General features: G+C 40.7%; 1 protein-coding gene across 1 annotated transcript; it reads left to right on the top strand.

Moving 5' to 3' along the window:
- The first annotated feature begins 6,717 nt into the window (after positions 1–6,717).
- penkb (proenkephalin b) lies at positions 6,718–11,882 on the top strand. The gene is made up of 3 exons (XM_010900749.4): positions 6,718–7,085; positions 7,326–7,466; positions 10,649–11,882. The coding sequence occupies exons 1-3, from the start codon at positions 7,083–7,085 to the stop codon at positions 11,279–11,281; spliced, it is 777 nt and encodes a 258-aa protein (XP_010899051.2). The 5' UTR covers positions 6,718–7,082; the 3' UTR covers positions 11,282–11,882.
- Positions 11,883–26,353: the final 14,471 nt, after the last annotated feature.

Genomic DNA, 26,353 nt, shown 5'->3' with positions numbered 1-26,353 from the left:
AATCTGACTACTATGTAAAGACACTATAGGATTATGATGTTTCAGACCTGGGCATAGTGCGATTACAGCAGCTACATTGGTTGTTACATTGATGTTGCCAAAGCCTTGGATGACAAATCAAGTTGTGTTCCTCTGTTTATTGACCAAAGTCAAAGAAACTTTCTTCCATGGGCGTGAAAATATATACCTTTGCAATAGAACTCTGGCATCTGGTCACAAATGGCATTGATTAAAAAAAATTATTTAGTACACAAAGGAGTTCCCCAGGTTTTAATTTTGGGTCCTAAAGCTTTTCACTTTATACAGGAGCTGGTCATAAAATTAGAATATCATCAAAAAGTTGATTTATTTCAGTAATTCCATTCAAAAAGTGAAACTTGTATATTATATTCATTCATAACACACAGACTGATATATTTCAAATGTTTATTTATTTTAATTGTGATGATTATAACTGACAACTAATGAATATCCCAAATTCAGTATCTCAGAAATTGTTTATATTACTTAAGACCAATAAAAAAAAGATTTTAGAAATGTTGGCCAACTGAAAAGTATGAGCAGGTACAGCACTTAATACATAGTTGGGGCTCCTTTTGCCTGAATTACTGCAGCAAAGCGGCGTGGCATGGAGTCGATCAGTCTGTGGCACTGCTCAGGTGTTATGAGAGCCCAGGTTGCTTGGATAGTGGCCTTCAGCTATTCTGCATTGTTGGGTCTGGTGTATCGCATCTTCCTCTTCACAATACCCCATAGATTTTCTATAGGGTTAAGGTCAGGTGAGTTTGCTGGCCAATTAAGAACAGGGATACCATGGTCCTTAAACCAGGTACTGGTAGCTTTGGCACTGTGTGCAGGTGCCAAGTCCTGTCGGAAAATGAAATCTGCATCTCCATAAAGTTGGTCAGCAGCAGGAAGCATGAAGTGCTCTAAAACTTCCTGGTAGACGGCTGCATTGACCTTGGACCTCAGGAAACACAGTGGACCAACACCAGCAGATGACATGGCACCCCAAACCATCACTGACTGTGGAAACTTTACACTGGACTTCAAGCAACGTGGATTCTGTGCTTCTCCTCTCCTACTCCAGACTCTGGGACCTTGATTTCCAAAGGAAATGCAAAATGTTCTTTCATCAGAGAACATAACTCAGCAGCAGTCCAGTCCTTTTTGTCTTTAGCCCAGGCGAGATGCTTCTGATGCTGTGTCTTGTTCAAGAGTGGCTTGACACAAGGAATGCGACAGCTGAAACCCATGTCTTGCATATGTCTGTGCATGGTGGTTCTTGAAGCACTGACTCCAGCTGCAGTCCATTCTTTGTGAATCTCCCCCACATTTTTTGAAAGGGTTTTGCTTCACAATCCTCTCCAGGGTGTGGTTATCCCTATTGCTTATACACTTTTTTCTACCACATCTTTTCTTTCCCTTTGCCTCTCTATTAATGTGCTTGGACACAGAGCTCTGTGAACAGCCAGCCTCTTTAGCAATGACCTTTTGTGCCTTGCCCTCCTTGTGCAAGGTGTCAATGGTTGTCTTTTGGACAGCTTTCAAGTCAGCAGTCTTCCCCATGATTGTGTAGCCTACAGAACTAGACTGAGAGGCCATTTAAAGGCCTTTGCATGTGTTTTGAGTTCATTAGCTGATTAGAGTGTGGCACCAGGTGTCTTCAATATTGAACATTTTCACAATATTCACAATTTCTGAGATACTGAATTTGGGGTTTTCATTAGTTGTCAGTTATAATCATCAACATTAAAAGAAATAAACACTTGAAATATATCAGTCTGTGTGGAATGAATGTATACATTACTGCAGCAAAGCGGCGTGGCATGGAGTCGATCAGTCTGTGGCACTGCTCAGGTGTTATGAGAGCCCAGGTTGCTTGGATAGTGGCCTTCAGCTATTCTGCATTGTTGGGTCTGGTGTATCGCATCTTCCTCTTCACAATACCCCATAGATTTTCTATAGGGTTAAGGTCAGGTGAGTTTGCTGGCCAATTAAGAACAGGGATACCATGGTCCTTAAACCAGGTACTGGTAGCTTTGGCACTGTGTGCAGGTGCCAAGTCCTGTCGGAAAATGAAATCTGCATCTCCATAAAGTTGGTCAGCAGCAGGAAGCATGAAGTGCTCTAAAACTTCCTGGTAGACGGCTGCATTGACCTTGGACCTCAGGAAACACAGTGGACCAACACCAGCAGATGACATGGCACCCCAAACCATCACTGACTGTGGAAACTTTACACTGGACTTCAAGCAACGTGGATTCTGTGCTTCTCCTCTCCTACTCCAGACTCTGGGACCTTGATTTCCAAAGGAAATGCAAAATGTTCTTTCATCAGAGAACATAACTCAGCAGCAGTCCAGTCCTTTTTGTCTTTAGCCCAGGCGAGATGCTTCTGATGCTGTGTCTTGTTCAAGAGTGGCTTGACACAAGGAATGCGACAGCTGAAACCCATGTCTTGCATATGTCTGTGCATGGTGGTTCTTGAAGCACTGACTCCAGCTGCAGTCCACTCTTTGTGAATCTCCCCCACATTTTTTTGAAAGGGTTTTGCTTCACAATCCTCTCCAGGGTGTGGTTATCCCTATTGCTTATACACTTTTTTCTACCACATCTTTTCTTTCCCTTTGCCTCTCTATTAATGTGCTTGGACACAGAGCTCTGTGAACAGCCAGCCTCTTTAGTAATGACCTTTTTTGCCTTGCCCTCTTTGTGCAAGGTGTCAATGGTTGTCTTTTGGACAGCTTTCAAGTCAGCAGTCTTCCCCATGATTGTGTAGCCTACAGAACTAGACTGAGAGGCCATTTAAAGGCCTTTGCATGTGTTTTGAGTTCATTAGCTGATTAGAGTGTGGCACCAGGTGTCTTCAATATTGAACATTTTCACAATATTCACATTTTCTGAGATACTGAATTTGGGGTTTTCATTAGTTGTCAGTTATAATCATCAACATTAAAAGAAATAAACACTTGAAATATATCAGTCTGTGTGGAATGAATGTATACATTATACAAGTTAAAAATTTTGAATGGAATTACTGAAATAAATCAACTTTTTGATGATATTCTAATTTTATGACCAGCACCTGTATATGAATGACATCTGCAACTGGGTGCCAAAATGAAATTTTCATGTAAATGCACATATCAAAGATCTGTACGTGGCTGCTCCGTATCTTGCGCCAGCATTATGCACTTGCAGTCTGACATTGGTACGGTGGTTGTGGCATCATGCAAGGGAGAGAGCAGGCATCTCTATCCTATGTTTCCAGCTGAGCAACTGAGTCAGTGATCACTTGCAGCTAGACCTGCTCACCTCACAAACATTAACACGTGTTATGTTCTGTGTTATATTGTAGTTCTGAATGCATTATTGCCCATGTGATTATTCCATATGTCATAAAACCTCAGCATATTTTGTTGTATACATCACCAAACAGGATTTTTTTAAGATTGTGTTGATAAATCATCCTTCCACTTAGATTGTATGCATATTACTAAAATGTTTACCATTAATACTGTATGCATGTTCCATATCATTATATATATTGAATTGCCATTATGTTAATGCATATTTCATCATTGTACACTACCGTTCAGAAGTTTGGGGTCACTTTCAAAAACAATTGCCTAATTTCCTTCTAATGATCTGCAAGGCTGTGATTGCTGCAAATGGAGGATTCGTTGATGAAAGCAACATTTGAAGGACACAATTATTACTTCCATAAAACCTCTATATATATATTTCCAACTTTGTCAGTGAATATATTTCCTATTCATTTTGCTATAATTATTTCCAATTGAAACTCATTTTACAGTGAGGGAAAAAATTATTTGATCCCCTGCTGATTTTGTATGTTTCCCCACTGACAAAGAAATGATCAGTCTATCATTTTAATGGTAGGTTTATTTGAACAGTGAGAGACAGAATGACAACAAAAATATCCAGAAAAACGCTTGTCATAAATGTTATAAATTAATTTGCATTTTAATGAGTGAAATAAGTATTCGACCCCTCTGCAAAACATGACTTAAAACCCTTGTTGGCAATCATAGAGGACAGATGTTTCTTGTAGTTGGCCACCAGGTTTGCACACATCTCAGGAGGGATTTTGTCCCACTCCTCTTTGCAGATCTTCTCTAAGTCATTAAGGCTGACGTTTGGCAACTCGAACCTTAAACTCCCTCCACAGATTTTCTATGGGATAAAGGTCTGGAGAATGGATAGGCCACTCCAGGACCTTAATGTGCTTCTTCTTGAGCCACTCCTTTGTTGCCTTGGCTGTGTGTTTTGGGTCATTGTCATGCTGGAATACCCATCCATGGCTGAGGGAAGGAGGTTTTCACCCAAGATTTGTCCATCGTCCCTTTGATGCGGTAAAATTGTCCTGTTCCCTTAGCAGAAAAACACCCCCAAAGCATAATGTTTCCATGTCTGACGGTGGGGATGGTGTTCTTGGGGTCATAGGCAGCATTCCTCCTCCAAACATGGCGAGTTGAGTTAATGCCAAAGAGCTTGATTTTGGTCTCATCTGACCACAAAACTTTCACCCAGTTCTCAAAGATCTGTAGTAGAACCTCGGATTCAGGAGGAACAGTGTGGTTTTCGTCCGGCCGTGGATCAATGGACCAGCTCTATACCCTCTACAGGGTGATGGAGGGTTCATGGGAGTTTGCCCAACCAATCCACATGTGTGTGGAAGGCATTCGACTGTGTCCCTCGCGGCATCCTGGGTCCTTTGCTAAGGTCCCTGTACGACCGAAGCAGGAGCTTGGTTCGCATTGCCGGCAGTAAGTCAGCCTTGTCGCCGGTTCTGTTCATAATTTTTATGGACAGAATTTCTAGGTGCAGCCAGGGGCCGGAGGGTGTCAGGTTTGGGGACCACACGATTTCGTCTCTGCTCTTTGCGGATTATGTTGTCGTGTTGGCCCCTTCAAACCAGGACCTTCAGCATGCACTGGGACGGTTTGCAGCCGAGTGTGAAGCGGTCGGGATGAAAATCAGTACCTCCAAATCCGAGGCCATGGTCCTCAGTCGGAAAAGGGTGGCTTGCCCACTTCAGGTTGGTGGAGAGTTCTTGCCTCAAGTGGAGGAGTTTAAGTATCTAGGGGTCTTGTTCACGAGTGAGGGAAGGATGGAACGGGAGATTGACAGACGGATCGGTGCAGCTTCTGCAGTAATGTTCACGATGTATCGGTCTGTCGTGGTGAAGAAAGAGCTGAGCCGCAAGGCGAAGCTCTCGATTTACCGGTCAATCTATGTTCCTACTCTCACCTATGGTCATGAGCTTTGGGTCATGACCGAAAGGACAAGATCCCGGATACAGGCGGCTGGGTGATCCCTTAGAGATAGGGTGAGAAGCTCGGTCACCCAGGAGGAGCTCAGAGTACAGCCGCTGCTCCTCCACATCGAGAGGGGTCAGCTGAGGTGGCTTGGGCATCTGTTCCGGATGCCTCCTGAATGCCTTCCCGGGAAGGTGTTCCGGGCCCGTCCCACCGGGAGGACATGCTGGAGGGACTATGTCTCACGGCTGGCCTGGGAACGCCTCGGTGTCCCCCCGGAAGAGCTAGAGGAAGTGTCTAGGGAGAGGGAAGTCTGGGCATCTCTGCTGGGCACCTGGCCCCGGATAAGCGGAAGAAGATGAATTAATGAATTAATTAACATTTTAGAAAGAGTTGCTTTAACTGTAATCTGATCCGATCTGTAAACCAGAAGAACTGCATTTGTCACATCACATGTTACTGACCAGGCAACAGTAGGTTAACATGATGTGGAGGTGTGAAACAATTGAATTTGTTTGGTGATTGTTTCCGGTGTAAGGTCAAATAGTGCTAGATTAAACCAAAAAAGTGGAGATTCGGGACCTGTAAAGCAGACAGTGATTTCAGCACTGCATTACACTAAAGTGACCATCTCAGGTGCAGTCACTGTACACTTGGAGAATCCCTAGGTTTATCCTTACTTGTTGGAAATCCTTTGGTTGTGGGATAGGTAACAGTTTTGTTCTGACTGCCCCCTGTAGTGCTCAAACTACCAATTATCTAAACATAATAACAACTGTCCCCCACAAGGCATTGTTACCATCACCACTCAAAAGCTGCAGCCTTTGCAGAGCAAATACTTCACAGACTCAGAGTGCATGACGTAACCGATTGAAATGCTATCAGCTCTAGTTGATACTGACTAGCCATTTCACATAAATCCTTGAAAGCCCAGTGCAGAGTAAACGAGATTTCCCTTTTTCCATGATGATATTTCGACACCATGAGGTAATTTAGAAAATTATTCTGGAGTTTCAGCCTGTTCAGAAGGTATTGAACTTTTGGCATTGTGGTAGCATTGACAAGTTGTAAATTATAGACCAATAAGAACCTAAACCTATTAATTATATGTCGTTTTCATTTTTCCCCTCCTCAGATTATACTGACATTCCGGGCTAAAAAATAATTTAGAAATAGCTTTTTTCTAAAAAGCTATTTTGTTCCCTTTTGGCCATTTCAAATACAAAAATCACTTGAAGATACATAAAACAGACAAATGTGACTGCTCAACCTGCACTGTAGGCCTATGGAGCATTGTGTAATACAGCACAAATGCATCACATATATAAACAGATCCTGCATTATAAGTGGGGGATGCCACTCACCTCTCAAATATTAGTTCCAGAACTTCTCTCCATAAATGTTACTCACCATAATACGATGTACCTCATTTGGTGTTTGCGTCATTCCTTGGCTGGTACGTGAAGATGAGGGATCACATCCCTGTTGTTGGCATTTAAGGGGTGTCTGAGCGCACACGAAGGACATGAGAGGACCCACGCACTTATAACAAGCCCACATTCAAACGTTTACAGGCTGCTATAGTGACTGAAGTGACAGGTGCATTCCCTGCTTTCCCCAAGACTGGGACTCGATATTTTAACAGTTATAAAGTTGATTTGGGGTTAGATTACCCACGAAGTTGCTGACTACAGTAGTAAGATACATCCAGTAGCGTTATTCAACAACTGCAACAGAACTACTTGGAGGAGCGTGTAGCCAATCAGTTTATTCAAATAGGCTACAAGACAAAACAAGAATGGTAAGTTAATCTGTTTTATTTAAACATATCTGACCTACAAGATACATTTTCAATACTGTGTCATTTTGTCTTTTACTATATAGTTAGTTATAACATGTCAAAACACTCCTGTGAGTTGACGCACAAAATAAAATATTCCGTGGAAAAAGAATGAATGGTTTCAGTTTTACGGAACATTAAAATACTGATCAATCATAGATGATTTGAAAAGCGTCGATCATGGTCGCTCTTCTTTTGCAGCCCATGTCGGTATCCGTGCAATCCTGCTGGACTCTCGCTCTGAGCGCGTGCCTTGTCTTGACGGTGACTGCGGACTGCGGAGCCGACTGCGCATATTGTATACTTGATCTACAACTTCAACAGACTAACATAAACTCGCTTGTGAGTACAATGTTTTCTCATTTAGGTAACATACATTTTGTATTTTACAGAGGATCATTGAATATTCTCTGTCTTTAATGTATCTATTAGGCTATTGCGGTTTTCTCTGAACTTTTTAGTATGAACTCCAAATCGCCAAGAATTTGCAACCTGCCACACAATAGCGCTATATTTCAACCCAAAAATAAATAATTATTGACAGACATGTTGATTTGTGATTAAGCAATTTCGATTTAATCACTTGATAATATGGACAAAATGTTATGTAGTTTAGCTAAATCTATAATTACATACATTCAATAAATACCTTACCAGATGAACATGTTATATTTATTTGGGGGATTATGCAATCGATCGAGTAAAAAACGGACGGCAAAGAGTATTTAGGATTAACGACTTAAGTATTTCAGTTAATAGCATTGATAGATATTATTTTAATGCACCAAATCAATATTGTTTCTTAAAAGCCAATGTAGCATCGGAAAAGATTAAAGTCTATGTTTTCATGGGAAAAGTCTTGAAAAGTTAACATTTAATGCATTTGATATTTGTACAGGACCATCTAAAAATCATTATAATTAATATGTTATCATCTTAATTATTATTATTTATATTGTTATTATTTGCATGTAAAACTAACTTGAATGCAACAATAGTTTTGGTATTATTTATACCTCAAGGATTATTATGCATTTGAATAGGAAAAACAGCTTGGTTTGAAATAATGTACTGTCTGTTTTTCACCACTAGAATGCAGTTTAGGTCTTAGATTTGACCATTGGTCACAATAATATGGCTCACCTCGACTGACTCTTTAGATAAGTACAATAATTAGAATGTGTCATTTTGTTTTAAATTTACTAAAGTAGAATTATAGCAGATGTGTTATACCCTCCCCAGTCACATCCAAAAGTGTTGCTCAGGTAAAGGAGGGGCTTGATGGTGGAGCAATAAGATGTAGCAGAATCAGATGCTTAATGTAAGATTTTGATGTTTTTACAGAGGGCGTTAAACATCTGTATGAAATGAAAGTAAACAATGATTTCCACCAGATTACTTAAGGTTCATGGTTTGCAATGGGCTAGAACAGAAGAAAACTGGATGGTTAAGTTTAGATTTTGAATTACATTTTGGTTAAGGCTGGGGTAGAACACATCCCTCAGAGCTTGGTGTGTGCTCTCTATCAAGCCATCAAACTACATGATGGTAATAGCACTCATCATTGCCCCTAGTGTCTATATTAAGGCATTTATCAACAGACATTTTCACATATATTTGGCATGATGCCACTTGGAATGAGCAAAGCCATGTTCCCTCAGGTATATTCACTTCTGCTAAATAAACTGCATGTAATGATGCAAAACTTGAGGGGTTGCTGTGTTTGTTGAAACTCTCACAGCCAAAGGCACCATTCATGGAGAGTTAAAGGCTACACTGCTATAGCTTAAACAAAACTTGTAGCAAGATTTGATTCAGATATATATTTTCTTATATTGTAAATGGGTCAAACTTGTAAGTTGTCGCCTTCAAAGGTGGTGGGCTACACCCTCCCAACAGATTTACAGCATTTACTGTGTAGTGATGAGTCGTCTGCGAAGGACTTTTTGAACAGCTCTTCTTGGTTAACGCTGGAGAATGAATCGCATTGGTGAACGGAGCCATTCATTTGGTTCTATGATTTTCTTAATGGTTTAGCATAAACAATGATAATTTTCACAGTTAGTAAATAATGAATTAAAGATTGCATATCCAAACTGCAGGAACAACAACTAATAGGGAGAGTGGATATTTGTCAACAAATTTTTCCAGTAAGGTGACATTAAGTATAAAAAACAACACAAGACAATCTAATTATGTATGGTAAATGTAACTGAGTGAACACTTTCACGCACATATTCGTCACTTCGTTTTTTGTCTTGACATTGGTGATTTGCAGTTTTTTACATTGTTCTGGGATTATTATTAAGCATTTTAAAAGAAGAGCCTCTCGGAGTCCGGCTCATCAAATAGACTCTGAATGCCCATTATGAAGACTAAACACAAATATGTTGCACAAGTGAATGGTCATGTTTGAAGTCAAATGACGTTTCCCTTTGTGGATAAGTAGCAGAGATTATTAGTAAGGTAGATTTACTAACTCTCTGTGAAACAAAGGGATTGCTCCATAAAATTGTAATCATACAAAATGATTGAATGTTTCTCATCCTGTCTGTCAGCATGTTTCCTCAGCAATAGCTCCCTTTGCATTCATCGCTGCAGCTCGCTGTAGGGGCATTGTGAAGAATGTTAGCTAATTCATAGTTAACAAGCTTTTGTTAGAACATCTTCAATGTCATGAGCTGCAGGTGAACATATTTAACGTTATGTGTGTTATCCCCAACACTATTCCCTTTTCAATATTAAGATGGACTGGCTCAGCAACATCGTTAGCACACTACTTTCCATAGCTATCAAACTGAAGAAATTCAGTCCACTGGTCCACAAAACACTGTTGCTATGGGATGCCATTTCATCTCGGTCTTTGTCGTAACACACGTCAAATACTTTTTTTATTTCACGTGTCTAATTGTTATAGTCACTTGTTGTTCTATTGAGATGAAAATTCAGTTCAGATAACTAAATACATAAACTAAACACACAAGCTAGCCAACTATCTAGCCCTGTTGCCTTAAGACAACAGATAATATTTTGACATGGCAAGGTGTCACGTGTGCATGTTTTCAACTCATCTCCAAGCTTTGTGAGTGTGACATGTTCTCATTGCAAGTGTAAATCCAAAATTATATTTTCATATGATGTAAATGTTCTTTAAATTATATTTTTGTCACAAAAATTGTTGGAGTTGCCCGTTATCACACAGCAGATAGCACGCATGATTGGCTGTGGTCTTAGGGTCTCTCTCTCCATTATGCATACTGCAGCACAATTCTGAATCTGAAGATAATAGAATTGATGGTTTATTGGAAAGGGACCCACAACAAGACAAATAGATTTCAAGGGTGGACATGTTGATAAAAAATTAGATGGAGGATTAAAGGGTTGTAGGTATAACCTGGTTTATCCTATCTGTGATCTTGCTGAAATCACAACAATAGGGTTTCACAATGCTGATCATTTTCTTGTGATAGGAATAAACTATTGAATGGTATGGCTTTCATTTAGTGGTTTGATGTTTTTTTCAGACATGCACCTTAGAGTGCGAAGGTGCTCTCAGCTCCAAGAAATCCTGGGAGTTGTGTGAGGATGTCTTGCAAGCTAAAAATGCTGACAGTCTAAAAGAGGGAGACCAGGCTACTACCACAGAGACTTCCAAGCCAGACAATAACGATCCCCAACTATTAGTAAAGAAGTATGGCGGCTTCATGAAGCGCTACGGGGGCTTCATGAAGAAAACTGCAGAAGTGTACGGCCCTGAAACTGATGACGTGGACCATGGCAGGGAGATCTTGTTCAAACGTTACGGAGGGTTCATGAAGAAAAGTGGCGAGGCAGATGACACACTGAGTCTGCTCCGGGAACTGGTTAGGAATGTAGACGGAGGAGGCGGGATCAACAAGCGCTATGGAGGCTTCATGAGGAACGCAAGACAGAGCTCTGACTTGGAGAATGGTATTCAAGAGCTGCAGAAGCGCTACGGTGGCTTCATGAGGAGGGTGGGCAGGCCAGAGTGGAGGGAGGAGCAAAAGCGCTACGGAGGCTTCCTCAACAAGCGTGCCTGGGTGGAGGATGAGGAAGAGGAGGAGAATGAGCGTGTGGAGTCAGAAGATGTTCCAGATGTTGTCAGTAAGAGATATGGAGGATTCCTTGGATACTGACCTTCCAAAATACGTACAACTGCTCAATCATGTTCTGTTTTAATGTCGTGCCTGCCTTCTTACAGGTATCCATAGCTGATTGGCTGTCGTAATATACTGAAGCCAATATGGTGATTTCAGTGGTGTGACACTGTACTATTCATTCACCACCTCTAAGAAACATCCCTTAACACCTGTCTGCCCACAGTGTGCAGTAGGCTATATGAACCAACCAGTCTGGTTCTTTTCTCACATTTGGAAACAAACTTACACACATACACACACAAACCCACACATTCCATCATTTTAGGAATCCAGAAAACCGTCTTCTGTTATGTTGATTGTTATTATTGAAGTGACTGAAATACGCAATGTGTCCAAAAGTTAAGTCTTCTGAGACCCCTACTGACCACAGAAACACCCTACATTCAAAATAAGATATGTTGTTAGACTGAAAAACTGGTTTCACACGTGTTGCTTTTGTCAGTGCTCCACGGCAGCGGCTGTCCATTTTCTAAATGCAGCAATTTATTTTACTGAAATCATTGTAGCCCCCTGCTTTTCTGTACATAGAAGAATAACTTGCTTTAATTGCAATAAGTGTTTGCCATGAATAAATATGTCTTTCACTCTGAATCCATGTCCAATTGTAAATTTTCTTGCCACAGTCATTTATGTAGGTGTATGCAATAATACATTATTTCTTAGTTCAATATGCAGGATTTTTTTGTACTGTTTCAGGCTTACACACGATTTTGTGCTTTCATTGGGGCAGTTGTAATATTTACCAATCTTCAACATCTCTATTTAAAGTGTATTGTGTTTTGTAAAAACACTTTTCACTAGTGGCTACACACGTACAGCAGTGAATAAATAAATCCAAATCACAAATATTTTTTTTTACAATAGAACATCAGCTCACATTTGCTGTTGGATTCTGATTAAGTTCCCATGAATAGTAATGAAACAGTGTCCACACACCACAAAAAACTAAAATGTTGACTATTTACTTTTGCAGCCATACCTGTATGAGATCAAATAAATACCACCATGAAAATATAATTATTATTGCTTAGCACTACAATTGCATAACTATAACAATGCTTTCAATATCCCGGCCTGGTCAGCCAAACAAAAATAGGGACTGGGATGTAGCAGGATACTCAGATAAGAGGCAGAAACGTGACTACGATCTGTGCAGTAAATTGAGCGTGTAGGTTTGGATCGCTCCTGGAAGTTGCCTACTACATGATTCCCTGTCCAACTGAATGGAAGGAATCCTAAAGAGAAAAGCTGATCTTGAGAGAAGTGGCATGTTTCAAGCCCGTCTACGACGGTGAACACTCCTCCCTGCTCCTCCATCTCCCACGTAACTAATGTCTACATCGTAATGCCCTGTACAGACACAAGCTGGCAGCGACCGGCAATTCCGTCCTCGATCCCTACCCACTGCCAAAACCACTGACGTTTTTGTTGGGGTTGTAGGTGTACGTTAGTAAAGTTTATCCATGCAGAGTTCTTGTGGGCCTGGGACAGAGGTGATTATAACTGGGATTTTAACTTCCCATTACGGCCCACAAGACGTATGCTACTTATCATGAATGTAGGGCAATAATATCGCCATTGGAGTACCGTTGATTAGCTTGGTTTGATGAACTTCGAATCTCACTAATCGGTTATGTACAGTCCAAACCCTTCCTAAAGTAATTTGGGTGTACGCGGTAAACACCCCCAGCCTGGCTCGTGAGTACGGGGAGAGAACAATTGCGCTTTTGTTAATTGCGCTTTTCTCTCTGCCCTGAAAACCAGATATGACTGGGCATTCTAGGGATGCATTCCAGGGAACCCAACAACAAGGAGTAGTCTCAGGAATGACCTGTTCACTGTTTTCATTTAAGCCTAAATCAGACGACTCGCGTACCTGCATATGCGCACGTACACGCTGCAGACAGAATGCTTGGGAATGAATGAAAGAGTACAAACGGGCCACAAGCGTCAAGACATCAACGGCACCAGAGCCCTTAAAATTAGAAACCAGGTCTATTTTCTCGCGTCTATGCGCGTATCTACTGCTCAAATGACCAGATTAGTGGCGTTTCTAGAACATTTTACATTGGGTGGCAGAAGTGACAAGTTGAAATTCAAGGTTCTAGGGCTGTCGCAAGTATAACATAATTGCCTGATCACTATTATTTGAGCCAGATTGCAATTATTTTGAGACAACATTTGGCAAAATATTTTGATTCCAAAATCATGTTTCTAAACTGACTAAGGGATTTTTACGGGAACGTTAGAAAAGTCTCACCCTCAACCCTTCATTAAACGCCCTTGCGTTCAGTTTTTTGTATCTGGTGTCATGCACTTGCGTCCACTACTGTAGCTCCCAGTAACAGTTTCAACAAATAACATGAATATGCATTTTCCATCAGTTAGGATGTTTAGCGCATGGGTGCAGAAAAGCGTTTGACAGATCTGCGGGAAGTTATAGATCATTTACTGAAACTGCGTCTCAATTTCAGTATGTATAAACCTAGTTTAGAATTGTTTTGCAGTAATGCACCATTATGCAATTTTGCAACATTATTATTTAATAGATTTGTTGCATCAACTCTAATAGACAAAAGAAAAAATCAAGCGTGTATAAAGTATTTTTACAAATTTTGTAAGTCGACTTTTTTTTCCAATTTCCATCCATATTTCCTAATTAGAAAATGTGCTTTAAAATGCATGGATAGAAATATCGTTCTCCTATTGCATATTGTTAAGAATTTTACGTGTATCAGAGTTTCTGAAGAAGCACGAGGCTCCGGTCCAAATTGAAATTTAGCACAAAGATTTATTAATAAGAATTGATAAGTCAAAATACATGAAATACACTGCAGCGGTCAAATATTTGCTCAACCCTCGAGCTTCCACAAAATATTCGCGCCGAAACAAGATCGAACATTGGTTTTAATACTCCCGCCACAGGGGCGGTTACTTTTCACTCTCGTGAGTAAAACCCATCCTTGTTGGCTCTTCGTTGGCATGGTGACATGTTGGACGAATCTCTTGGTTTTCGCTATCCAATGAGGAAGGACATGCACTAACTCTCGGTCATAGATCAACAGGTTCTTTGCATACAGGTGTGAAATCTTAATCAGGTTACAGTAATTTACATTCAATTGTCCTAACCTAGACTAGAACATCAGGGGGGAGGGAGACAGAAGGTCTCCTTGTGCTGTATAGGGGGCAGTTTCATTTGTATGTTAATTGTGGGGTTTTAATCCTGTCTACCTATCTGAGCCAGGTGTAAAGTCTGATTGAGTGTGGCTGAGTGTAATGAATTGGGTTTTAAACTTTGATGGTTATTGTATTCAATCATATTTCCCTAACCTGGCTGCAGCATACAATTTAATAAAACAAAAACATAAGAATACATGGTTATTAAATCAGCATTATTTAAACTACATTTATCTCAACAATATACTGTTTGAAAATGAAATGAATCGTCGGTGTACATTTTTAACTGAATTAATTAACTGAGCATTGAAATGCGTTTTCCTACGTGAGAAAGTCTATTTCAAATAACTAGGCTATAATATTTGCAGCAGAGCAAGAGATGAAACATCACAAACAGGAAAATATAATTGTCAATGTATTGCGGTTGCGTTTTGTGAAGAGCAGTCGTTAACAACATTAACTTAGTGGTAGTTTGCCGAACTATAAATGGAGTAGCAATTCAATACACTAAAAACATTTAAATTACAACTGCTCATCACATAAGACCACACATACCATTTTGTTGATGTTATAGAGTCCAATAGATATCAAATTTAGAATTACTGTTGATAAACCTTTACTTTCCCAACAGATTAAATGAACAATTCAATTATCCATAGCAATCTATATCAACATTGTTCAATGCCCCTTTGCTAGCAAGCTACTGTATCAGGACACGCATTACATGGCAATGATGGCAGCTAGCTACATGCTACTTGATCTGCAAATTTGCTAGCTTGCTAAATTGACCAATAATATTGACGATTGTATTACATACAATCGTCTAATAGACAAAATCAAATATATCTTAACTATAACAAATGGCTGCTGCTAAAGCAAGATTATAACATTTTGTATATTTTGTAAACATGTGCAGCAGTACCTTCATTACTGCTAGGATAATTTAGTTTGATCCTGACTGCTCCTTTGCTTATGTTGCTTATTATGGACAGACACCCTGTGTTCTTACTGAGACATGAGCAGGCGATTCCGGGACTCAATCATTTTACGTCTAAGGTGGGACTCAACAATTTGGGACGGGTTACCATAGAGATGAACAACAAATGTAGACCAAATATCATACAATTTAATAAAATTGTATATTAATATATTATAGCAGACACTCCTGACAACTGGGGTGGTGAGTGGGGTGGGGTTTTTAGGGTGGCAACTACCACCCCTTGCCATCCCGGTGGTTTTACCAGTGGAGCTTCACACTGCTAACACACTGGGATGTGGATTCCTTAAATGCTACTGATTCCTAGCATCCGTTTACATGAACCCAGTAGTGTTTTATGTCCTGTTTACAGACATAAAAAATACTGTTTACTGTCTTTGCTTGAAACCCCAATGTAATATCCCATTCAGAAAATACATATATTTTGGCAATACAAAATGCATGTAGAATGTATGATAAATATATATTCAAATTTTACTTTAACATTAGTCAAATTACATTTCAGGTATCAATGTACATATACATTTCAGGTATACGTAAATGTATTTCACCTTTTATTCAAACGTATGTATGTCAAAATGTATGAATACATTTAAATTTTGTCCAAATGTATTTCAACACAATTAATGTTCACATTCCAAAATGACTTTGATGTAAGACTTATACACTCACCTAAAGGATTATTAGGAAGACCTGTTCAATTTCTCATTATTGCAATTATCTAATCAGCCAATCACATGGCAGTTGCTTCAATGCATTTAGGGGTGTGGTGCTGGTCAAGACAATCTCCTGAACTCCAAACTGAATGTCAGAATGGGAAAGAAAGGTGATTTAAGCAATTTTGAGAGTGGCATGGTTGTTGGTGCCAGACGGGCCGGTCTGAGTATTTCACAGTCTGCTCAGTTACTGGGATTTTCACGCACAACCATTTCTAGGGTTTACAAAGAATGGTGTGAAAAGGGAAAAACATCCAGTAAGCGGCAGTCCTGTGGGCAAAAATGCCTTGTTGATGCTAGAGGTCAGAGGAGAATGGGCCGACTGATTGAAGCTGATAGAAGAGCAACTTTGACTGAAATAACCACTCGTTACAACCGAGGTATGCAGCAAAGCATTTGTGAAGCCACAACACGCACAACCTTGAGGCGGATGGGCTACAACAGCAGAAGACCCCACCGGGTACCACTCATCTCCACTACAAATAAGAAAAAGAGGCTACAATTTGCACGAGCTCATCAAAATTGGACAGTTGAAAACTGGAAGAATGTTGCCTGGTCTGATGAGTCTCGATTTCAGTTGAGACATTCAGATGGTAGAGTCAGAATTTGGCGTAAACAGAATGAGAACATGGATCCATCATGCCTTGTTACCACTGTGCAAGCTGGTGGTGGTGGTGTAATGGTGTGGGGGATGTTTTCTTGGCACACTTTAGGCCCCTTGGTGCCAATTGAGCATCATTTAAATGCCACGGCCTACCTGAGCATTGTTTCTGACCATGTCCATCCCTTTATGACCACCATGTACCCATCCTCTGGTGGCTACTTCCAGCAGGATAGTGCACCATGTCACAAAGCTTGAATAATTTCAAATTGGTTTCTTGAACATGACAATGAGTTCACTGTACTGAAATGGCCCCCACAGTCACCAGATCTCAACCCAATAGAGCATCTTTGGGATGTGGTGGAACGGGAGCTTCGTGCCCTGGATGTGCATCCCACAAATCTCCATCAACTGCAAGATGCTATCCTATCAATATGGGCCAACATTTCTAAGGAATGCTTTCAGCAGCTTGTTGAATCAATGCCACGTAGAATTATGGCAGTTCTGAAGGCGAAAGTGGGTCAAACACAGCATTAGTATGGTGTTCCTGATAATCCTTTAGGTGAGTGTATTTGATCACGTCACAGCAGACCTGAAAATTATTATTCCTTTATTTCAACAAGGAACACAAACTGAGTCCAAGATCTCTTTTACAGCTAAATACTTGTGTTATTCCCTTAGAGGCCCCAGGTTTTAATCGATAATGGGCCTGGCAAGGACTGTTGGGACACTTAGGTGTAACCCAGGGATGTTTTTTTTGCTGAAATCAATATTATATTACAGACAATAGAAGGACAATTGGTGGAGAGTGCCTGCCTCAAGTGGAGGAGTTTAAGTATCTAGGGGTCTTGTTCACGAGTGAGGGAAGGATGGAACGGGAGATTGCCAGAGGGATCGGTGCAGCTTCTGCAGTAATGCGGTCGATGTATCGGTCTGTCGTGGTGAAGAAAGAGCTGAGTCGCAAGGCGAAGCTCTCGATTTACCGGTCAATCTACGTTCCTACTCTCACCTATGGTCATGAGCTTTGGGTCATGACCGAAAGGACAAGATCCCGGATACAGGCGGCTGAAATGAGCTTTCTCCACAGGGTGGCTGGGCGATCCTTTAGAGATAGGGCGAAAAGCTCGGTCACCCGGGAAGAGCTCAGAGTAGAACCACTGCTCCTCCACATCGAGAGGGGTCAGCTGAGGTGGCTTGGGCATCTGTTCCAGATGCCTCCTGAACGCCTTCCCGGGAAGGTGTTCCGGGCCCGTCCCACCGGGAGGAGACCCCGGGGAAGACCTAGGACACGCTGGAGGGACTATGTCTCCCGGCTGGCCTGGGAACGCCTCGGTGTCCCCCCAGAAAAGGTAGAGGAAGTGTCTAGGGAGAGGGAAATGCAACACACATGTCTTTAGACAGTGAATATACAAACAACACTTTCAAAATGTTCATCATTAGTGATGAATTGATGACATCCCCTTTAGGTGTTGAAAACATATACATTTACAGATACAGTGGATATGAAAAGTCTACACACCCCTGCGAAAATGCCAGGTTTTTGAATGAGACAAAGATAAATCAATGTCAGAACTTTTTCACTTTTAATGTGACCTATAATGGGAAAATTCTATTGAAAAACCAACTGAAATCTTCAAGGGGGAAAAATGAAAAATAAAAATACTGCAATAACCTGGTTTCATATATGTGCACACCCTCTTATAACACATTCAAACTCATGTTAAATTGAAGTCATTACACACCTGCCATCATTTAAAGTGACAAATAAAGATCAGTTGTTCTAGTAGGATATTCCTGACATTTTCTTAGTTGCATCTCAGAGCAAAAGCCATGGTCTGCAGATAGCTTCCAAAGCATCAGATGGATCTCATTGTTGAAAGATATCAGTCAGAAGAAGGGTACAAAAGAATTTGCAAAGCATTAGATATACCATGGAACACAGTGAAGACAGTGTTCATCAATTGGAGAAAATATGGCACAACAGAGACATTACCAAGAAATGGATGTCGAAACGACGAGAGGAAAACTGGCCGGGAGGCTTCCAAGAGGCCTACAGCAACATTAAAGGAACTGCAGGAATTTCTGGCAAGTACTGGCTGTGTGCTACATGTGACAACAATCTCCCATATATTCTTCATATGAATGGGCTATGGGGTAGGGTGGCAAAATGGAAGCCTTTTCTTACAAAGAAAAACCTCCAAGCCCGGCTGACGTTTGCAAAAACGACGTTTGCAAAAATTCCCCAAAAGCACATGGGAAAATGTGTTATGGTCTGATGATACCAAGGTTGAACCTTTTGGCCATAATTCCAAAAGTTATGTTTGGCACAAAAAAACCCACTGCACATCACCCAAAGAACACCATACCCACAGTGAAGCATGGTGGTGACAGCATCATGCTTTGGGGCTGTTTTTCTTCAGCTGGAACCGGGGCCTTAAGGTGGAGGGAATTATGAACATTTCCAAATACCTGGCAATTTTGGCACAAAACCTTCAGGCGTCCGTTAGAAAGTTGAAGATGAAGAAGAAGTTCACCTTTCAGCACGGCAATGACCCAAAGCACACATCCAAATCCACAAAAGCATGGCTTTACCAGAAGAAGATTAACATTTTGGAATGGCCCAGCAAGAGCCCAGACCTGAATCCAATTGAACATCTGTGGAATGATCTGAAGAAGAGGGCTGTGCACAAAAGATGTCCTCGCAATCTGACGGATTTAGAGTGCTTTTGCAAATATTGTCAGATGTGCATTGCTAATGGACTCCTACCCAAAAAGACTGAGTGCTGTAATAAAATCAAAAGGTGCTTCAATAAAGTATTAGTTTAAGGGTGTGCACACTTATGCAACCAGGTTATTTTGAGTTTTTTATTTTACATTTTTCCCCCTCAAAGATTTCAGTTATTTTTTCAATTGAAATGTTTATGTTATAGGTCACATTAATGGTGGAAAAAGTTCTGACATGATTTATCTTTGTCTCATTCTTTTACATCACAAGAACCTGCCATTTTAACAGGGGTGTGTAGACTTTTTATATCCACTGTACAATGAGACAGCTTTAATGTGACTCCTGGAGTGAGTTACCCTTTGTCTGACCTTTGTCTACTCTTTATCTACTCTATCTACTCACAACATACGGGGAAAACAGGAAACACATGAAGAAAACATGAACAAGTGTATGCAATTTTGTATCACCCTTAACCACAGCTCTGCTATTCTAAAAAGTTCATCAGACAGTTCATCAGGTCATTTCTACCCACAGCAGTCTTTTTTCCCATTTTCCTGTAGAGAATGAAAACAACACTTCTATCTTGCTCAAGTATGCTGTAATAAGCTATTTGCTATGATCTATGATAAAGTAGTAAGATATTTACAATTTACTCCAACAGTGCGTCAGAACTGGGAGCTCTACATTTCAAGCTAACATATGAAGGTCAAGCCAGTGTGGGTAAACCTTTGTGGGTCTGTGCTGACATTTCTGGGATTCTCAGGGACTTTGTCATTTAAAGAAATGCAGTTTTCCTATATGACACTTGATTAAGTTATAGAGGAACAGAGAGGAGTCCTAGGGAAAACTATCGCATTTTAAGCCTATGGGGTTAGGCTATACAAAATAGTAATCTTTGAAAAGGTTATTGAAGGTATAGTGAAAAAGGAGATTTGGGGGTTAAAACAAACCTGGGCAGAGAGCAGTGCATGCCTGGTGGTTCCCAGGCTTCTTACAGCTTTCAGGCCTTCCCTGATAATGCCTCCTTCATTGGGAGTTGGAGCAGACAGGTACCAGTGCAAAATCATAAACCTGTTTATTGACAACAAAAGAGCCAGAGCTGTTTCAACCCAGGTTGTCTTCACATTTCCAGGCACTGTGGCGTCATTCCCATCCGTGCATCTCTCCCCTTCAGTTGCATTTTAATGTGTTGTGATTGAACTTCCAGTCACTTGGTGTGATTGTGGAGATAAACATGGCTCAACTCCTCATTGCTCATGGCTAACCTCCCTCTGTTTGCCTGGGTGGGGCCCAACCAGTGCATTGCCTATCTGCTCTTCACCTCTCCCCTCTCCTCGTCAAAGGGGACAGAGAAATGACGCACCTTTAGGTAGTGTCTGAAGGGGATTGGGGCTGGGTCTATAGAAGTGGTTGCTGGCCAATCTGGACTTTCCAACACAGTCCTCCATCTCCAAGTGTGTTAATCTCACGCTTGTCTGAGGGTTGCTCTGCCTTGCCATCTATCGGTAAGTGGGTTCTCCTTGGCTCGGGCTGTCACCTGCCACCTTTTGTGTGGCTTTCCTCTCCCAAGTACAGACAATCTAATTGGAATGGACTTGGAATTTCTTTAAATGATTTTGAAATCTTATTTTTTTCTTTTTATTGGCCAGTTTGGGATAGGGCTTTTTCTATGCAACTCTGCCTAGAAGGCCAGCATTCTGGAGTGGCCTAGTCACTACGTTGAGATTGGTATTTTGCGGGTAATATTTAAAGAAGCTGCCAGTTGAGGACCTATGAGGTTTCACTCAATAACTTATTTTCCAACATGATTTAAAAAATAAATAATGAATAGAATTAAGAATTTAAGACGATAATACATCAGATACAAGTATATTTTTTAAGACCATGTGAAAAAAAGAGAATTATGACAGAAAGGATATTTTATGCTAATGTTGTGTCACACTGCTGCCGTCTGGTAGATGCTACTGGAGCATCAGAGCACACACTTCCAGACTCAAAAACCAGTAACACTGATCCATGATCATACTGATCACACATGAACATGCCTGATGCTTTGATGTCCATTCAGGTACTTGTAATGTCTATAATACTCAATGGTTCTACCATACTGTTCATACTCCCCAACCTACTCTTTCAAAATTGATGCTAGTAATTTTTTAAAATATATTTTACTGCCTTTCTTGCCATATCTACAATATTCAACACCAGTACCAATATTGTTGCTAGTTTACAGTACTCTTTGTAAACTGCTGATGTACAGTGTTATGTATATTATTTCATTATCCTTTTGCTATATTTTTTGCTGAGTGTAAATGTCTTTCTTCTTAATTGTCACTTCGTATATGTAGTGTGCTACAACTGGGTGCAATAAGCTTATTGCACCCATATTTATCTATAATATTCAATAACTCTACCAATTGCTGCTAGTTCACACTGTTATGTATATTACTGCCATATGTGCCATATCTAAATGTTCAATAATACTACCCAGATTTCTGCTATATCAATACTACTAAAAAGATTGCTGCTTGTTTACAGCACTCTTTTTTTTAACTGCTGCTAGTGTACAGTACTATGCATATTATTGCTTTATTTTATTATAATTTTCTGTCTAGCTACAGTATATTTCTGCTTATATACTTTTCTTAGCTCCCACTACGTAGTTGTCAGGTGCCATGTCACAAGAATTTCATTGTGCAGGATGATGCTGTCGTTACCCCAAGTAAAGGAGTTAAAGTATCTCAGGGTCTTGTTCGTGAGTGAGGGGACAATGGAGTGGGGATTGGCCGGAGAATCGGAGCAGCTGGGGCGGTATTGCATTCGCTTTACAGCACCGTTGTGACGAAAAGAGAGCTGAGCCTGAAGGCAAAGCTCTCGATATACCGGTCAATTTTCGTTCTTACCCTCACCTATGGTCATGAAGGCTGGGTCTTGACCGAAAGAACAAGATCGCGAGTACAAGCGGCTGAAATGGGTTTTCTCAGAAGGGTGGCTGGCTTCTCCCTTAGGGATAGGGTGAGAAGCTCAGCCATCCGTGAGGAACTCGGAGTAGAGCCGCTGCTCCTTTGCGTCGAAAGGAGCCAGTTGAGGTGGTTCGGGCATCTGGTAAGGATGCCCCCAGGACGTCTCCCTAGGGAGGTGTTCCAGGCACATCCAGCTGGGAGGAGACCTCGGGGTAGGCCCAGGACTAGGTGGAGAGATTATATTTCAACACTGACCTGGGAACGCCTCGGAATCCCCCAGTCAGAGCTGGCAAATGTGGCTCGGGAAAGGGAAGTTTGGGGTCCCCTGCTGGAGCTGCTGGAGCTGCTGGAGCTGCTGGAGCTGCTGTCCCTGCGACCCGATACCGGATAAGCAGATGAAGATGAGATGAGAGGATGACGCTGTGTTGTTTGGTGCATTTGACAAATAAACCATGAAACTTGAACCCCAAACACACAGCTAAAGCCACACTGGAGAGGCTTAGAAGTAAACATTTCCTGAACTGGCTAAGTCAAAACCTGGACATAAATCTAACTGAGAATATGTGGAAAGAGTTGAAAATTGCTGTTTGAGATAGGTCCCCATCCAACTTCACAGAGCTTGAGCAATTTTGAAAAGAGTCAGAAATTGCTGTATCCAGATGTGCATGGTTGGTAGAGACCAATCCACATGGACTCATAGCTGTATTTGCTGCCAGAGTGCCTCTATCAAATACTGAGAAATGCGGGCAATTCTTTATTTTCTCTTTTATATTTGTAATGTATTCAAAACAATTTGTAGATCTTCATTTTTATTTTGACGTTATGTATTTTCTTGGGCTGATCATTGGCAAAATCTTCCAGATTATATTAATGTTTAATTCATTTTGTAACACAATACAATTTGGAAAAGTCCAACGGGGGTGAATACCTTTGAGAGCCACTGTACAATACCTTGCAATACCACCCAACAGAAAAATGGTCCAGTTCATCTGACATTTGCCAGAAATGCCAGATGGCTAGTCAGCCCATGTGAGGGCAGTCATAGCAAGATAGCAAAACAAAGCTCAAATTTAGATGAATACAATGTGTCAAGGAGTGATGGCAGAACAGATGGCATCTTCCTCAAATTAGTAGAGGGATTTGACATGTTCGACTCATTTGTCAGAATTGTAACAATAGATGATGAAAGGCAAATGCTTCTTTAATGTTGAAAAATAACAATTTTCCTCTATTCAACCTGTCATGCAAGTGTGAATGCAGAATTAACCCACATTTATCTAAATGTATTTTAAAGCTGCCATATTTTGTCCCAGATGCAGTCTGGGACAAAATATGTTTTAAAACCTAGGATTTTGGGCTGGATGTTTAATATGTGTAATGTGTTGTCTATATATATATATATATATATATATATATATATATATATATATATATATATATGTATACACATATATATATTGTGCATTGATATATATAATATATAGTTATATTATATATATATATATATATATATATATATATATATATATATATATATATATATATATATAATCTATAAATGTAATCCCATCATGTCTGTCAGTCATGAAATTCAAGTTTGAAAGTGAGTGGTTTCTCCACCGGTTGCCATACCACTGAAGGCACCAGCGGTGAAGCCATCTACATGACACAGCCATCCCTCCACTGCGGATTGCATTTTGGTTTAGATTTTTTCATCGTTCTCCATAAAGTAACATAAGCAAATAAAAAATGTGTACTTACGTATTCATTAGACAAAGAAAACAATTACCAGCTTGGCATGGTTTGCTGGAGAGAGGCTTTCCCATGTTTCTTTACTTCCTATAGAAGTTATTCTCCACCCACTACACCTGGTTAAAGTGGTTGGTGTCACAAATGTAGGCCAAGGAAGGATACATTAGGTGGGTGGATAGGTTAAGAGAGAATCATTTTTTTTACATCCACCCTAAATACAAGTCAAATAACTGGTCTGTAATTGACTTGGCTTCCAACATCAGTCCTGGAAGTGGAGAATGTTTTTGTCATTTCTGTCTGGTCTGTATACTTCGGAACCTCATTGCTGTTATCCCTGCATTTCAGTTGCACATGTTAATCTACTCCTTCAATTTGTCTCGATTCTCGATTGCAAATTCAGAATGTCATTGAGAATTGCCACTATTTATCTCACTTCCACATACATTATACCTGTACAAGTTTAAGGTGCAAGTCGGCATGTACAAATGAAATACAGGAATAGCACGTAACATGAAAAGCCTTATCAGACGTGTAAGACAGTGACTCCACTAGTACAAAGGGTGGGCACAGTTATTGATGGAAAGTCACAGAGTTCAGCAGGGTTACAGCAGATGGAAAGAAAGTGTTGCTGAGCCTGCTGGTACGAGAATGGAGAGACCTGTACCGCCTGCCTGATGGTCGGAGGGCAAACAGTTTGTGGCATGGATGTGACGGGTCCCTGGTGATGCTGTGCACCCTACGCAGACACCGCTTGCACTGGAGGTCTACCATGGCTGGGAGCTGGGTACCAGTGATGTTCTGGGCGGGATTCACCACATGTTGCAGGGCCTTCCAGTCAGCTACAGAGCAATGACCAAACCACACTGTGGCACAGCCAGAATGCTCTCAATTGTGCATCGGTAGAAGTTCACAAGGATCTTGGAAGACAAGCAGGCCTTCTTCAGCCTCCTCAAGAAGTGTATGCGCTGCCGCACCTTTTTGACTAGAGCTGAGGTGTTGAGGGGCCAGGAGAGGTCCTCAGAGATGTGGACACCCAGGAATTTGAAGGATGAGGACTGGGGCTTGACTGCAGCCTTTAGATTTCCTGTAATCCACAATGAGCTCCTTGGTTTTCTTTGCACTGTAGGCTGACTCGTCATTGTCACTGATCAGGCCTACCACTCTGGTGTAATCTGCAAACTTGACGATAATGTTGGAGCTGTGTACAGGAACGCAGTCATGGGTTAAGAGGGAGTACAGGAGGGGGCTCAGTACACAGCCTTTTGGAACACCAGTGTTCAGTATCAGGGTGGAGGACGTGAAGTTGTCCAACCTGACCAAAAGGGTCTGGTTGCACAGGGCACTGTCAACCGGGGTACTGTGGGCTGGTGGGCGGAGCTTGGGCACTTTGGACTGATGGGCGGAGCATGGGCACTGTGGACTGAGTTAACGTGTCACATACGCATTACAGTATTAGCTTTGAGAACCTGTAATAACATAAAATAAAACAGAAGAAAGAATAAAGTACGTAAAATCACGAAGATACTTGGATTATGTTAGGTAAATAATTACAATTGAGCAAATAACTTTATGTAATTAATTACTATGTGAGCAAAAGAAGACAGATGAAATAAAAAGAAGGAAAAGTGATGGCATTATATGGTAGACTACATAACATAGCAAAGAAGTTATTGGGTTAAGTCCATTCTATTTTAGACTGACTTTGTTATAAAAAACATGTACATGTATAAGATAAGCATTTTTTAACATCTGCTGATGTAAAAAGGGTTCTTTAAAATATATTTGAATTATTGACATTTGCAGGTATGCATTTCCCCGGGCCGTTTTAGTAGCTGTAGCAGTTCAGCTGTAATTTTTTAGTTAGTAAAAATGTTTCTAGTTATAGTATAGTTGTAGTTAAACAAAGATAATTATCTAGTGTTTGGAGACCATTCATTTGTTTATAAGCCTTAATAAAGTAACCACCGTACTCATTTATTTTAACATGCTCAAGTGATTTTGTCCTGTTCATACTGAACAGATACACCAGTCAATTTTAGTAGCAGATGACCTGCTACAGATATCAGGATGTTCATCAACTGTCGGTTGTATCACTGCCCACTCTGTCAAAGACACCG

The sequence above is a fragment of the Esox lucius genome, chromosome 21 (assembly GCF_011004845.1).
Source record: "Esox lucius isolate fEsoLuc1 chromosome 21, fEsoLuc1.pri, whole genome shotgun sequence".
Lineage (NCBI taxonomy): Eukaryota > Metazoa > Chordata > Actinopteri > Esociformes > Esocidae > Esox > Esox lucius.
The sequence above is the reverse complement of the archived record's forward strand: the minus strand, read 5'-3'. Positions and strand labels throughout refer to the sequence as shown.

Coding starts and splice junctions, on each gene's coding strand:
- penkb (XM_010900749.4), top strand. Junction 7,467..10,648: donor AGACTAACATAAACTCGCTT/GTGAGTACAATG, acceptor TGTTTTTTTCAG/ACATGCACCTTAGAGTGCGA.